We start from the raw sequence: 17432 nt of genomic DNA, 5'->3' as shown, positions 1-17432 counted from the left end.
GGTGCTCTACAGGGGATAACAAGAGCCTGATGCCAAGGCAATTTAAGACACGGACATTAGTTGCATTCAGAATACTGTTAATGATTTCATTAATATTTTAAAGCATTAAATTGTATTTGACCAGTAATCCCTGACCATGTGTGGCTTTCCAATGTTGCTGCTTGTGGGAAACTTTCAGTAGATGTCCAATGGCTAGATGTCTTGCTACAAGTTGTATTATATACCTCACACAGGCCTGAAGCAAAATAAAAAGATTTTGTATTTATATATTATAATAGTTTACTATTTCTAGTAATTTTACTGCAGTTTCTAGATAGTATTGACTACTACATGTTCATGTGACATAATTTTACTTCTCTGAGCCTATTCATTGATGTTGGTTTTTAACTTTGTTACATGGGCTAACCCTTGAGTAGTCATTATAGGAATAAATATCAGAATAGTCTGTTGCATTGTGCTGCCATCTAGCATGCAAACAAATCATAGCATGTTACAACAAAAAAGATCAATGTAAGTAAGGACTGAGCTATGGAAAATAAATGAATGTTTATTACGATGAGTCCCACACAAACACCGTAAATAACAGGCAAATTTTGATATACATAGTCACTAAGATAATCGTGTAAAAGTTCCAAAATTGTGGCAATATAGTGTGTGTGTGTGTGTGTGTATATATATATATATATATATATATATATATATATATATATATATATATATATATAGTATCTCACAAAAGTGAGTACACCCTTCACATTTTCAACACTGAAGAAATGACACTTTGCTACAATGTAAAGTAGTGAGTGTACAGCTTGTATAACAGTGTAAATTTGCTGTCCCCTCAAAATAACTCAACACACAGCCATTAATATCGAAACCGCTGGCAACAAAAGTGAGTACACCCCTAAGTGAAAATGTCCATTTTGTGTGGCCACCATTATTTTCTGGCACTGCCTTAATGCTCTTGGGCATAGAGTTCACCAGAGCTTCACAGGTTGCCACTGGAGTCCTTTTCCACTCCTCCATGAAGACATCAGAGTTGGTGGATGTTAGAGATCTTGCGCTCCTCCGCCTTCCGTTTGAGGATGTCCCACAAATACTCAGAAGGGTTTAGGTTTGGAGACTTGCCAGTCCATCACCTTTACTCTCAGCTTCTTTAGCAAGGCAGTCTTCATTTTTGGAGGTGTGTTTGGGGTAATTTTCATATTGAATACTGCCCTGCGGCCCAGTCTCTGAATGGAGGGGATCATGCTCTGCTTAAGTATGTCACAGTACATGTTGGCATTCATGGTTCCCTCAATGAACTGTAGCTCCCCAGTTCCAGCAGCACTCATGCAGCCCCAGACCATGACACTCCTACCACCATGCTTGACTGTAGGCAAGACACACTTGTCTTTGTACTCACCTGGTTGCTGCCACACACGCTTGGAACCATCTGAACCAAATATGTTTATCTTGGTCTCATCAGACCACAGGACATGGTTCCAGTAATCTATGTCCTTAGTCTGCTTGTCTTCAGCAAACTGCAGGCTTTCTTGTGCATCATCTTTAGAAGAGCTTCCTTCTGGAATGACAGCCATGCAGACCAATTTGATGCAGTGTGCGGCGTATGATCTGAGCACTGACAGGCTGGCCACCCACTTCTTCAACCTCTGAAGCAATGGTGGCAGCATTCATATGTCTATTTCCCAAAGTCAACCACTGGATATGACGCTGAGCATGTGCACTCAACTCCTTTGGTCGACCATGGCAAGATTTGTTCTGAGTGGAACCTGTCCTGTTAAACCACTGTATGGTCTTGGCCACCATGCTGCAGCTCAGTTTCAGGGTCTTGGCAATCTTCTTATAGCCTAGGCCATCTTTATGTAGAGCAACAATTCTTTTTTTCAGATCCTCATAGAGTTCTTCGCCATGAGGTGCCATGTTGAACATCCAGTGACCAGTATGAGAGAATGAAAGTGATAATACCAAATGGAACACACCTGCTCCCCATCACATCTGAGACCTTGTAACACTAACAAGTTACATGACACCGGGCAGGGTAAATGGCTGATTGGGCCCAATTTAGAAATTCTCACTTAGTTGAGTACTCACTTTTGCTGCCAGCGGTTTAGACATGAATGGCTGTGTTGTTATTTTGGGGGGACAGCAAATTTGCCCTGTTATTCAAGCTGTACACTCACTACTTTACGTTGTAGCAAAGTTTCATTTATTCAGTGTTGTCACATGAAAAGATATAATAAAATAGCTACAAAAATGTGAGGGATGTACTCACTTTTGTGAGATGCTGTGTGTGTGTGTGTGTGTGTGTGTGTGTATATATATATATATATATATATGTATATATGTGTGTGTATATATGTGTGTGTGTGTATATATATATATATATATATATATATATATATATATATATTAGGGGTGCACCAAATGGAAATTTTGGTACAGAAAATGACAGTTTTTAAAAGATTTATATTTTTATATTTAATTGTATTATATTCCACTTTTAATTAATATCAATTGAAATGAAAATGAATTTATTGTTGGCCATTATTGGCACCTTTAGTGCAAGAAAAGCTAAAAAAAATATATGCAGTCTATCTCTTGTATCATGTCTGCAATCTCTTACTTAAACACATTGCTAATAGTATTGTCAAAATTTCCATTTGGTGCACCTCTAGCAGACATTATACAGAAGCTGGTTAGAAACTGCAGAAAATGGTCAGAGACTGCAGACAGGTTACAAGAGATCAATGCAGCCTCACCAGTGCCCATGAGATGCAGCCCGCCAGTGCCTGGTAGCGCGATCTCACGCTGTAACAATATCCCCCCTGTTATGACACACGGCACAGTAATTCCCGGCAATAGATCAGTGTGAAATCTATCTCAAGAGCCAGTCTAGGAGGCGGGACATTGTTATAGTGCTGCCCAGCGATTCAATCCAGCTCCGTGACACAGCGTGAGATTGCACTACCAGGCACTGGTGAGGCTGCATCTGACACTCACGAGGAGAGGAGGAGGGAGGGGAGGACTCTGCCAGGGGCGCGCCAGGACGACACATTTGCGGCACCCGGAGCGGACTCCGTCCCGTTTTTGGCTTCATTATTTGCATTTTTTCTTTTTCATACATCATGGGACACAGGCTAATATTCATTACCTGCTGGGTAATCCAGACAGGAAGTGATCCCCTATATAACCCCTCCCATACAGGAAGTACATTTGTTTTTTTTATCAGTGTTTGCAAGGTGGATGGCACGGTTTGTTTGAGCTCTCTGAGCTCCATGTCTCTAGGCCCACAAATTGTTCCAAAATGAATCAAGGGATTGACCAATCGGATCCATTTGACACAGGATTTTATGCTTAGATAAATGGTACTCGAGCCTCGCAAAGAAGACTCAAGATCCTGAAAGGTTTTGCCCGTAATGTGGCCTTCAGGTGCTGGACCCTGCGGAGTGGAAATCCTGGACACTACAGCGCTAAGGCATTTCCTGCAGGGTGCTGTAAGGGTCCAAGGGAGTGGACCCTAAACATGAAAAGGGTACCCAGTCCTTGAAGGTCCAAGTGACAGGAACCCACTGTGAAGGGTGAAGATTGGGCCCTTAGTTTCTAAGTGGCCCTGCGCCTGGACGGGTAAGTGAAACCCCCTTTATTAGGGTCCTTTCACACTGGGGCGGGGGCATTGTCGGCGGTAAAGTGCCTATTGTAAGCGGCGCTTTACCGTCGGTATGCGGCCGCTAGCGGGACGGTTTTACCCCCCCTGCTAGTGGCTGTTACATAGGGGCTTGGTGAGCCCTATTAAAGGGTCGGAGGTGTTTTCATACTACATCCAAGTACTCTGTGGCTATTAAATGTCTTCCACTCACCACTCATTCAGGCATCTAGACGTGGTGAAGACTACCTGCTGAAGTTCAAACTGAGCATCAGAATGGGGAAGAAAGGAGATTTAAGGGACTTTGAACATGGCATGGTTGTTGGTGCCAGACGGGCTGGTCTGAGTATTTCAAAAACTGTTGATCTACTGGGATTTTCTCACACAACTATCTATAGGGTTTACAGAGAATGGCCTAAAAAAAGGCAGTGAGTAGCAGTTGTGTGGATGGAAATACCTTGTTGATGCCAGAGGAGAATAGGCTGACTGGTTTGAAATGATAGAAAGGCAACAGTACCTCAAATAACCACTTGTTACAACCAAGGTATGTAGAATTCCATCTCTGAATGCAAAACACATCGAACCTTAAAGCAGATGGGCTACAGCAGCAGAAGACCACACCGGGGGCCACTCCTGTCAGCTAAGAACAGGAAACTGAGGCTACAATTCACACACAATGAGAGCTGTTCACAGGAAAACGTCAGCTTCTCTATGGCCACTCTAATACAGTGCGCCTCCAAAAATATACAAAAGCTGCATCTTTGCAAGAACTGAATTAGGCGTTTATGTACATAGCTTAAATTAATCCTGCCCTTCAATTCTTTAATATCTAAACTTTAAAGTGCTGTCTACGTATAGGTAGCACAAGGAGTCTGCTATTGCTTTTTTTGTACAATAAGCCTTTTCTGGGGTCCATCTGAGATTGTTCACTTTACTATAGAGACATGGGCCTAGGCTTAAGCATTGCCTTCTGTAGTACACCAAGAGTGTTTTATTGCTCATCTAAGCACTTTTTCAAGCAAGGAACTTGCAGGTAGCCAGGGTTAGCACTACAGAAGGCAAGGCTTTGGCTTAGGACCACCTGCAAACTCCTTGCTTAAAGGCCTTGTAAACTTTACAACCTGCATATTTAGTTTTTCACCTGCACAAGTTGTTCATTGACCACGTACTGTAGTTTCATTCTGTCATTTGTTCTTCTATACATGCTAGCTATAGTGGAGGAAATCTTCAGATTCCTTTGTCAGCTGTTCCTGTTTGCATTCAAACATGAGGCATGCTGCATGTCACTGCACAGGTTAATGCATGACCTCTGTAGCGTGAGTACTAACATTACCTAAGCTATATATCCCACAATCCCTGTGCCTCTCATTTTTGTGCTGGTGCAGGTGAAAGCTGCACATTAATTAGATTTGATACAGACACAAGCAGGCAGAGCACGCAGACACAGAGAACTCATTCTCATTTTGGATATGATGAGTTTTTTTACCTCGTTAAAACGAAAACATTTGAAAGTGTTCAATGCATTTAATAATGTGCATATAATAAAGGAACTGAGAAAGGATGGTGCTCTTCGCACCTTTCAGTTGTATGTGCTACACTGAGCTGTAGAGAGAGACTTCAATGCTTCTGCTGTGAATTATGAGGATGAATGCCTCCACTGTGTCTGCAGATACAGGTCGTTAAGAACTTGTTTTACAGCTCCTTTACTACTTGTTAGGATTATGTAAATGTTTGACCACAGTTACACTTTGTGGAAAAAATATTCTTTAGAACGTGCTTCACATTAAAAGTAAGGCTGTCATAGAAGTGCCAAATCTATACTCAAATCCTTTCTGCAAACTTCTGAACACCATAAAATACATTCTTTAAAGAAAATAATTTTGTAGCAGGTACGAATGGAGCAACCTTTTTAATTTTATACAAATATTTTGTTTCCTCCTAAAGGCAATATACAAGATGGTGTCATCCGTGATGAAAATGCCAGAAGACGAATCTACACCAGAAAAGAGAACAGACAAAATTTTTAAGCAGATGGACACAAATAATGATGGTATGATGTGCACATCCTGTTCTCAATTCTAACCAAAATTGCAGGGCTTTTTCCAAAAGAATGTAGGCAATGATTCCAGATTTCTACTGACATTTCTGTAGTGCAGGTCTACAAAATGGAAGTATCTGGTTGTTCTAAGCAAGGTGACAAACTTTCTTTCCTCAGGTCTGCAGTATATACATCGACAATGGGAGCTGAAGGTTGTTGTTCCTCAGCTGCAGGGTGGTAGACGTTCCTTCTTGGTAGTAGTATTGTCCCAACTCACTCTTTTATAACCTCGTTCTTGTGTATTGTATATTTCATCAGCTTCTCTCCTTTTCATGGTTTCAGCAGCTGAATGGATCAGAAGGAAAGTAAAAGGAATATAAGTATACACTGTGGAGGAGAGGGCAGTTAAAGCATTTGTAAACCACTGAAGAAAAACCCCTGCAAGATAAAGAAAGGCATAATGTGCTAGTATGCATTGCATACTAGCAAATTATGAAACACTCGCCTTAGGATGAAGCCCTCTCAGCGGCGCCGGTCACCGCTGAGAGGGCTGACATCTTCTCCCACCCTTTCTTCTGGGATCGCAGGCTCCGGTGCTGTGAGTGTCCCGGAGCCGCAATGATGTCCGCACTCAGTTCTGACAAGAAGCGCTAAATATCCCAAAAAAAACAAAACGTTACCACGTTTTTGGTAAAAAAAAAAAAAGCGTATATTGATTCTTTTGCGCAAAAGTTATAGTGTCTACAAAATAGGGGATATATTAATTTTTTTTTTACTAGTAATGCCGGAGATCAGCGCTTTTTTTTTTTTGTTTTTGGGGACTGCGGCATTGCGGCGTACAATTCGGACATTTTTGACATTTTTGACATTTTTTGGGACCACTGACATACAGCAATCAGTGCTATAAAAATGCACTGATTACCGTATAAAGGACACTGGCAGGGAAGGGGTTAACACTAGTGGTGATCAAGGGGTTAAATGTGTCTCCTGGAAGGTGTTTCTAACGGGGGGGTGGACTGACTGGAGGAGGAGAGAGATCGCTGTTCCCTAGGAACAGTCTCTCTTTGCTCATTGACAGATTCCCGTTCTGGCTCTCTGTGGAGCGATCGCAGGTGGCCTACTGACATCGCGGCCACCGGCCACACGCATCGGCTCTTCCGTCGTGCAGTGGGCTACAGCTCTTAAAAGAGCCAACGTACACCTACGCTGATTTGCAGGATCTGAGTCATTAATATGGTGGGCCTTAAGTGCAGCCATTGACATTACCAAAGGGCCACACATAAAATTTAGTGAATATTCAGTATCAGAGACAGCATTCGCACAATGGGATATAGTCAAAAACTTTGTGCATTATATAAGAGAAAAAACTGGTCAAAGACACTGAACATGATGCAGACAATGATCAGAGACTGCAGATGAGCTACAAGAGCTAGTCTGAGACAATGGATGTGATACAGGAGATGGTCAGAGACTGCCGACATGATACAAGAGCTTGTCAGAGACTGCCGACATGATACAAGAGCTTGTCAGAGACTGCCGACATGATACAAGAGCTTGTCAGAGACTGCCGACATGATACAAGAGCTTGTCAGAGACTGCCGACATGATACAAGAGCTTGTCAGAGACTGCCGACATGATACAAGCGATGGTCTGAGACTGCCGACATGATACGAGAGCTTGTCAGAGATTTCAGACATTATACAAGCGATGGGCTGAGAATGGGGATGTGTTATATGAGACTGCTAGATATCGCAGCTATAACAGGGCAAAAGGGAAACACATTAGTGTCTTCAGGAGCCTGAGGGCAACACAGAAAATACCATTAGGGCCACAGGTTGGGCGCTGGGGTTTGGAGCATTATAGGGTATAAATCATACTGAGAGTATCTGGAGTCGATGAAAAGTTGTCCATTTATGTATATTGTGGTATTGAGGATATTATACTCATGTGGCAGGTACTTTTTCAATGATTTACCCCAGTTAAAACTGTATTTTATGGCATGGCAGCCCACTTTTATTAAATAAAACAGAAAGTTCACTTGGATATCAGTTGCCAATGTGAGGGTTCCTCCACATTAGTATGAACAATCAAACGAAAATACCAAGCCAACTGTCTCCCTTGTTGGCAGCACCGCTGCTCTTCTTGCCAGTCCCTCTGACTGTATTGCCCAGCTTTGCTGGTCCACTTAGCTCTCTTAGCCTTTAGTCACAGCTCCCTGCTGCATGGCCAAATACTGGCTTCTGGATAGGGGTTCTCATAACACCCAGCTAGAAGCCCACCTGACTCCTTTAATGAGACCTCCTGTCTGCTGGCTGGGGCACCTCTGACCCCTGGGCGAGACTTTCTGTCTCCCACACTGGGGAGCAGTCTCCAAACTGGGAGCTCTGAGCTATTCTCAGACTTGAGTATATAATGACCTGTGTACTCAGACAGGATGCAGGCATCTGGTATAATCTGAAACAGGAAAGTTTAAATTAATGGGGTGGGCGACTACATGGCAAATGAGGTTCAATGTAGAAAAATGTAAAATAATGCATTTGGGTGGCAAAAATATGAATGCAATCTATACACTGGGGGGAGAACCTCTGGGGGAATCTAGGATGGAAAAGGACCTGGGGGTCCTAGTAGATGATAGGCTCAGCAATGGCATGCAATGCCAAGCTGCTGCTAATAAAGCAAACAGAATATTGGCATGCATTAAAAGGGGGATCAACTCCAGAGATAAAACGATAATTCTCCCGCTCTACAAGACTCTGGTCCGGCCGCACCTGGAGTATGCTGTCCAGTTCTGGGCACCAGACCTCAGGAGGGATGTACTGGAAATGGAGCGAGTACAAAGAAGGGCAACAAAGCTAATAAAGGGTCTGGAGGATCTTAGTTATGAGGAAAGGTTGCGAGCGCTGAACTTATTCTCTCTGGAGAAGAGACGCTTGAGAGGGGATATGATTTCAATTTACAAATACTGTACTGGTGACCCCACAATAGGGATAAAACTTTTTCTCAGAAGAGAGTTTAATAAGACTCGTGGCCACTCATTACAATTAGAAGAAAAGAGGTTTAACCTTAAACTACGTAGAGGGTTCTTTACTGTAAGAGCGGCAAGGATGTGGAATTCCCTTCCACAGGCGGTGGTCTCAGCGGGGAGCATTGATAGCTTCAAGAAACTATTAGATAATCACCTGAATGACCGCAACATACAGGGATATGTAATGTAATACTGACACATAATCACACACATAGGTTGGACTTGATGGACTTGTGTCTTTTTTCAACCTCACCTACTATGTAACTATGTAAAGTTCCGATCCAGAACCACAGAATTCTGAGAAAACCAAAAACACAGCTTTCTCCTCTCAGAAGCGATAGTCTGAACCTTGCATTAACCCTTAATGCGAATCTTGTGTCATATTCTCCTCCATTTTCATGGTGACATGGTCTAGCTCTGTCACAATATACAACGGGTAAAATAAGTATTGAACACGTCACCATTTTTCTAGGTAAATATATTTCTAAAGGTGCTATTGACATGAAATTTTCACCACACGTCGGTAACAACCCATGCAATCCATACATACAGAAACCAAAGCAAATAAGTTCAGAAATTAAGTTATGTTTAATAAAATGGAATAACACAGGGAAACCGTATTGAACACATAAAGGTATGTGCAAAAAGGCATGGATAGCCAAGACACCAGCTGAAACTATCAGTAATTAGAAAGCAATTCTGCCCCCAACCTGCCCCCCCCCCCCCCCCCGTCAGTGCAAGTCACAGGATCACAGCAAGTATACACGCTCAACACGTAAGACTCCATTGCTGAAGAAAAAGCATGTTGAAGCTCTTTTAATGTTTGCTGCACAACATTTAGACAAGCCTGTGAATTACTGAAATACTGGGGAATATAGTCTGGTCAAATGAGACCAAAATTGAACTCTTTGGATGCTATAATACACACCATGTTTGGAGGTCAAATGGTACTGCACTTCACCCCAAAAACACCCCCATACCAACAGTAAAGTTTGGAGGTGCCGAACAAAAAGGTGTGGGGCTGTTTTTCAGCATACGATACTAGCAAACTTAAAGCGGAAGTAAAGCGTCTGAAAAAAAAAAACACCCTGCAAGACAAAGGCATAATGAACTAGTATGCATAGCATACTAGTTCATTATGAATTTCTTACCTGAGATCGAAGCCCCCGCATTGGCCCTTGTTCGCCTCTTCCGACGCCGCAATCTATCCCGGAGTGACCTCTGGGTATCGCGGCTCCAACGATGTGACTGTCCGGAGCCGCAATGACATCACTCCTGCACATGCGTGCTGGTGCTGCCCCTAACGGCATGATCGCCGTTAGAGACAGCACGCGCCGTAGACATCGGTGCCGCTATATCTGCAAATATCTCCTAAACCATTTAGGTTTGGGAGATATTTCTTGCACCTACAGGTAAGCCTTAATCTAGGCTTACCTGTAGGTTAAAGTGGTTTACAACCACTTTAATGTCATTGAAGAATGGATGAATGGAAAAATGTACCAAGACATTCTTGATAAAAATCTGCTGCCATCTACAAGGATGGTGAAGATGGAACGAAGGTGAACATTTCAGCAATACAATGATCCCAAACACAAAGCCAAGGAAACTCTCAATTGCTTTCAAATAAAGAAAATAAAGCTGCTAGAATGGCCCAGCCAATCACCTGACTTGAATCCAGTAGAAATTCTATGGAAAGAATTAAAGAGCAGAGTTCATAAAAGAGGCCCACGAAACCCTCAAAAGATTTGAAGACTGTGTGGAAGAGTAGGCCAAAATCACACCCGAACAATGCATGCGACAAGTTTCTCCATACAGGAGGCGTCCTGAAGTTGTCATCACCAACAAGTATTAACCACATCCCACCCAGCATATAGAAGAATGATGACCAAGCAGGGGATCAGTTATCCTGACTACTGTGCATCATATGACGTCCAGCAGGATAAGCCCACTCGTGCACCCCCCAACGTGGGCGCACGGCGATCTCCGATCTCGGTAAAGAGCCTATGACGTAGGCTCTTTACCACTTGATCAGCGGTGACCAATCATCGTCACCAGGAAGTGACGATAATCAGCTTTCCTCAGTTCGCACTGAGAAGGGGCGAGGAGATCCAATCAGCGGCTCTCCTGACAGGGGTTTGCACTTATAATCAGCGCATTGATTATTAGCGCAGCCCCCATAACAGATGCCAATCAGTGTAAATAGAAAATGCCTGTCAGTGCCCATCATATGCCAATCAGAGCACATAAAAAATGCTAAAAGATGCCAATCAGTGCCTATCATTAATGTCCGTCATTGCCTCCTCATCAGTGCTGCCTATCAGTGCTATTGGTGCTGCCCATCAGTGTTGCCTATCAGTGCTGCATATTCATGCCTTCTCATCAGTGCCAGTCAGTGAAGGAGAAAATGTACTTATTTACAAAATTTACTAACCGAAATGAAGAAAAACTTTTTTTTTTTTTCAAAAATTTCAGAGCATTTGCTTAGCAAAAAAATAAGACGCAGCGGTGTTCAAATACCACCAAAAGAAAGCTCTATTTGTGGGAAAAATATGATAAAAATTTCTTATAGGTAAGTGTAGCATGACTGCGCAATTGTCATTCAAAGTGTGACAGTGCTGAAAGCTGAAAATTGGTCTGGGCAGGAAGGGGGTAAAAGTGCAGAGTATTGGGGGCGTGGCTTGGCCGCACACGAGAATGGCCACCTAAACATGGAGCTCTGCTCCTCCACAGAGCTACTCGGCATCATCCAGCGACCCATCCAAGCTCCTCATCCCCCACAGAGGGGCAGCTAACACCCCGCATCCCCAAGAGTATGACCCGCGGAAGATCCAGCTCAAAAAGATCACAGAAACTACTTGACTTCTACATGAGGGTCTCTAAGCCACCGGCCCAAGATGGCGTCGGCCGGACGGAGCTCCCTCACCGCGGACAACACACTCTATGCCTGCACAAAACGAACACCCTGTCTCGGACATGGAGGAGACAGACAAGCAGCAACCTCACCCAGCTTCCTCCCCTGCAGACAGAGGTAAGAGGTCTGCAAACTCCCCAGCTCACTCTCCCACAAAGCCCCCCCTGTGAAGAGGCAGCATGGTGCTGAGCTCTGTAGTACCATGGCAGCTAGGTGAAGGAAAGGGGTGGAAGGCGCGTGATCTGACACTTTGATCAAATTGATATAGTTTATTTATATACAGAAACAAATAAATGCATATAAAAAGTAGCTACATATTCAGAAAACAGGATTACAAAAAATGCACATTAAAATTTTAGAAATTGGACATGCCCATGCAAGGGCAAGTGCTAAAATGTGGGTGACGCGTTTCAAGGGGTTCCCTCTTCGTCAGAGCCTTGAAGAACAACAGGAGAAGTCTGTACAATATGGTGGACCAACATAAAAGAGTGGCTAGTTGGGAGGCATATCACATGGTAAGTGATAGATTCTCCTTAGCTTTAAAGCTGTCCACATCCCTGCGCTCTATGTATCGTGGAGAAATGTGGTTCGTATATAGATATATATATATATATATATATATATATATATATATATATATATATATATATATATATATATATACACAGTGGGGCAAAAATGTATTTAGTCAGCCACCAATTGTGCAGGTTCTCCCACTTTAAAAAGATGAGCGAGGCCTGTAATTGTCATCATAGGTATACCTAAACTACGAGAGACAAAATGTGGAAACAAATCCAGACAATCACATTGTCTGTCTGATTTTTGAAATAATTTATTTGCAAATTATGGTGGAAAATAAGTATTTGGTCAATATCAAAAGTTCATCTCAATACTTTGTTGGCAATGACAGAGGTCAAACATTTTCTGTAAGTCTTCACAAGGTTGTCACACACTGTTGCTGGTATGTTGGCCCATTCCTCCATGCAGATCTCCTCTAGAGCAGTGATGTTTGGGGCTGTCGCTGGGCACTCCCTCCAAAGGTTTTCTATGGGGTTGAGATCTGGAGACTGGCTAAGCCACTCCAGGACCTTGAAATGTTTCCTACGAAGCTACTTCTTTGTTGCCCGGGCGGTGTGTTTGGGATCATTGTCATGCTAAAAGACCCAGCCACGTTTCATCTTCAATGCCCTTGCTGATGAGAGGAGGTTTGCACTCAAAATCTCACGATACATGGCCCCATTCATTCTTTCATGTACACGGATCAGTTGTCCTGTTCCCTTTGCAGAGAAACAGCCCCAAAGCATGATGTTGCCACCCCCATGCTTCACAGTAGGTAAGGTGTTCTTTGATTGCAATTCAGCATTCTCTCCTCTCCACGACGAGTTGTGTTTCTACCAAACAGTTCTACTTTAGTTTCATATGACCATATGACATTCTCCCAATCCTCTTCTGGCTCATCCAAATGCTCTCTAGCAAACCTCAGATGGGCCTGGACATGTACTGGCTTAAGCAGGGGGACACGTCTGGCACTGCAGGATCTCAGTTCCTGGCAGCATAGTGTGTTACTGATGGTAGCCTTTGTTATGTTGGTCCCAGCTCTCTGCAGGTCATTTGCTAGGTCCCCCCGTGTGGTTCTGGGATTTTTGCTCACCGTTCTTGTGATCATTTTGACCCCACGGGGTGAGATCTTGCATGGAGCCCCAGATCAAGGGAGATTATCAGTGGTCTTGTATGTCTTCCATTTTCTAATTATTGCTCCCACAGTTGACTTCTTCACACTAAGCTGCTTGCTTATTGCAATTTCAATCTTCCCAGCCTGGTGCAGGTCTACAATTTTGTTTCTGGTGTCCTTCGACAGCTCTTTGGTCTTCACAATAGTGGAGTTTGGAGTGTGACTGTTTGAGGTTGTGGACAGGTGTCTTTTATACTGATAACAAGTTCAAACAGGTGCCATTAATACAGGTAATGAGTGGAGGACAGAGGGGCCTCTTAAAGAAGAAGATACAGGTCTGTGAGAGCCAGAAATCTTGCTTGTTTGTAGGCGACCAAATACTTATTTTCCACCATAATTTGCAAATAAATTCTTTCAAAAATCAGACAATGTGATTGTCTGGATTTGTTTCCACATTTTGTCTCTCATAGTTGAGGTATACCTATGATGACAATTACAGGCCTCTCTCATCTTTTTAAGTGGGGGAACTTGCACAATTGGTGGCTGACTAAATACTTTTTTGCCCCACTGTATGTATCTATATATATATATATATATATATATATATATATATATATATATATATATATATAGATAGATAGATATAGAGGGATTCCATTTATGTCTGTCAGTTGCACCTGCATCCGAGTGTGTAAAGATGTTGCAGCCTGCATGCATCAATTCAAGACCAGGAGGCAGTTGCTTCAGTGTGGGTTCTATATGCCTCTTACAAGAGATTTGCCTTGTGCTGTCCAAAGGATTGTAGCTGTCTCCAACTGTGTGAGACAACCTCACACAGTTGGAGATAGCTGCCATCCTTTGGACAGCACAAGGCAACTCTCTGATAAGAGACATATAGAACCCACACTGAAGCAACTACCTCCTGTTCTTGAATTGATGCATGCAGGCTGCAACATCTTTACACACTCGGATGCAGGTACAACTGACAGACATATATGGAATCCCTCTATATCTATATATGTACATAAAAAATATATGAACCACATTTCTCAACGATACATAGAGCGATGGGATGTGGACAGCTTTAAAGCTAAGGAGAATCGATGACTTACCATGTGATATGCCTCCCAACTAGCTACACTTTTATGTTGGTCCACCATATTGTACAGACCTCTCCTGTTGTTCTTCAAGGCTCTGATGAAGAGGGAACCCCTCGAAACGTGTCAGCCACATTTTAGCACTTTCCCTTGCATGGGCATGTCCAATTTCTAAAATTTTAATGTGTATTTTTGTAACCCTGTTTTTTGAATACATAGCTACTTTTTATATGCATTTATTTGTTTCTGTATATACATGAACTATATAAATTTGATCAAAGCGTCAGATCATACACCTTCCACCTCTTTCCTTCACCTGACTCTCTTCGGACCACCCCTGGTCAGCTTAGGCAGCGGGACACGCATGATCATCTTTTAATTCCCTCTCTTTGAAAGTACTACCACTCTATACTAGCAACGCCTTCACAAGTGCAGGAGAAATTATTTCTTTGTTTATATTTTCGTACCATGGCAGCTGTCATACCCACCACGTCGCTAGCAGCATATACAACCACAGATAACCCTGCCTCAGAACATACATTAAAAGCGATGCTAATCTCACTACAAGCGGACATGCAAAAAGAATACAGATCCTCCATTAATCATCTACTGGATAGAGTGGATAACCTAGAGGACTGTACTGACCACATTGAGCAGCAGCTACCATAGCCCATAACACCATTGTGGATATACAGGATGAACACTGAGGCTATCCACCAACTGCATTTAAAAATGGCCGACTTGGAGGACTGCTCCAGGCAGAACAACATTAAAATTAGAGAAGTACCAGAAGCAATAATGCCTGCTGAGATAGTTCCATATCTACACCAATTATTCCTCAAAATTCTACCGACATTAATATTGCAGGACGACCTCATTGACAGAGCCCATAGGATTCATAAACCACAGCACCTGCCTGAATCCCTGCCTAGGGATATTCTGGCCCGAATCCATTTTTTCCACTCTAAAGAGCAAATCATGAGAGCAGCAATATCTATGCGCAATATCCCTAAGCCGTTCTCCAAAATTAAACTCTATAACGACATCTCTGCAGCTACTTCGCAGGCACGCAAAGCATTTGCACCAGTCACCTCAATTCTTATGGAGCATAAAATTACATACAAGTGCGGATTCCCTACCAAACTCCTTGTCACTTACCATCGTAAGCAAGTCGCTATCTTGACACCTAAAGGTGGGATTAAACAGCTGCATAACTGGGGTATGGTCCCTAATCCACCACCAACAACTCACATGAACAAGAGATCTTCCAAGATCTCCAACAAATGAGTAGCAAGGGATAAATCCTAGCTACTAGACCACATAGGGACAACCAACTAGGGTCATCCCTAAGCCCAGCTGGATATCATCTGCATTAAATTTGTGGAGGAGCTGTTTCCCCATTGGTTGACTCTCCTCGCCCTAATGCTATAGTGTGCAAAGCACACAGCATTCTCTCAGGTTACCATAATATTCTCTTTTTATGTTTGTAACAGAACTGTTCCATAAATTAAGTAGCCTCTACATCAGTCTTGATCACTGTGTAGAAGTCATTTTTCTCACTCTCTACTTACGCAATCAAACTGTAAACACACTTCTGATTCTAGAAAGTTATGTGATACACTGTTTGTACCTTCATAGGACCAATCCATTCTCTATTGCCACCTTGACATCTACCCAAATCACTACACATGTCACTCAAAATCACCTCCCTTAATGTCAAAGGTTTAAATAGCCCATTCAAACGATCCTTGTTATGGTGGCAAGCGATTTCCCAACACACTGATATACTGTGTATTCAAGAGACACACTTTTCCTCAGTCAACCACGCTGTACCCACAGATTATTCCTGCATATAATCCACTCCCAAACCAATAAAGTGAGAGGAGTAATGATAGCGATACGTTCTTCCGTATCCCTCACTTTATCTTCTTCTGGCAGGTTCCTAATACTATCAGCTTGCTTCAACAACAAACCTCTGATAATTATTAATGCCCCAAACACCCACCAAAAATCTTTCTACGAAACTATCATACAAAAAATTCAACATTATCCCAGAGACCAAATTATTTTATGTGGCGACTTTAATAAAGTAATTGACCACTCACTTGATACTTCCACTCCAAAGAGAAGAAGATCCACTGCCCTATCTTCTTTGGTACTATTGGAAAAGTTTTATGACCCCTGGAGATGTCAACATGGCACGGAGAAAGATTTCACCTTCTACTCCAACTCCCAGAGAACCTATTCCAGGATCGACCTGTTCCTGACCTCCAAAATACTACTACAATTCATTTCCACTTCCTCCATTGGGGTGATATCATGGTCTGACCATGCCCCTATATCTATTACACTCACCCTGACACCCTCCACCACATCTTCCCTGATCAGTGCCAAGGACAATAGGGAGCAGGTCGAAATTGTGATTGGGGACTTTTTTTTACCCTCAACGAAGGTTCTGTCTCTAATTCCACTACGCTTTGGAATGCCCACAAGTCTGTCATACGAGGGCCACTACTGAAACAGGGAGCCCAGGAGAAGAAAAAACGCAATGCAACCCTTAACACTTTCCTAGACAACATAAGGACCCTAGAAATGCGTAACAAGCAAACCCCCCACAGAGGCCACCCACGATAAACCACGCAAACTCAGGTCTGATCTGAGCTCATACCTTCAGAGAGGGCATGACTTTTATATGCGAAAATTAAGACTCACCCGGTACTCCCAGGGAAATAAGACAGGGGAAAATTATGGCGCAGCAATACAAATGTAAAGCAGCACAGTCCAAAATCCCTTTTCTCATAGACTCTAAAGGTCAAAAGCTTATTAACCCCAAAGATATAGCCAATTGTTTTGGTTCCTTCTATTCCAACCTGTACAACCTAAAATGCTCCCCTACTGAGTCACAACCCACCTGTGTAAATATTCAAAGCTTCCTTTATAAATTAAGTCTCCCCTCCCTAACCCCTACACAGGTAACAGCATTAGCTCAACCCTTCTCGATACAAGAAGTCCAGAGCGCTATTAAGACACACTCTCATTACA

General features: G+C 42.8%; 1 protein-coding gene across 6 annotated transcripts in view; it reads left to right on the top strand.

The window, feature by feature from the left end:
* HPCAL1 (hippocalcin like 1) overlaps positions 1 to 17432 on the top strand; it is a 410671-nt gene that overhangs the window by 381589 nt on the left and 11650 nt on the right. For all 6 annotated transcript variants that reach the window (XM_073625395.1, XM_073625394.1, XM_073625391.1 and 3 more), the window contains one exon: positions 5591 to 5696. In XM_073625395.1, the coding sequence (XP_073481496.1) occupies positions 5591 to 5696 (106 nt within the window). The remainder of the gene's footprint in view (positions 1 to 5590; positions 5697 to 17432) is intronic.

This window comes from Aquarana catesbeiana, linkage group LG04 (genome assembly GCF_042186555.1).
Source record: "Aquarana catesbeiana isolate 2022-GZ linkage group LG04, ASM4218655v1, whole genome shotgun sequence".
Classification (NCBI taxonomy): domain Eukaryota; kingdom Metazoa; phylum Chordata; class Amphibia; order Anura; family Ranidae; genus Aquarana; species Aquarana catesbeiana.
Note: the sequence above shows the minus strand (reverse complement) of the source record. Positions and strands in the feature narration are given on the sequence as shown.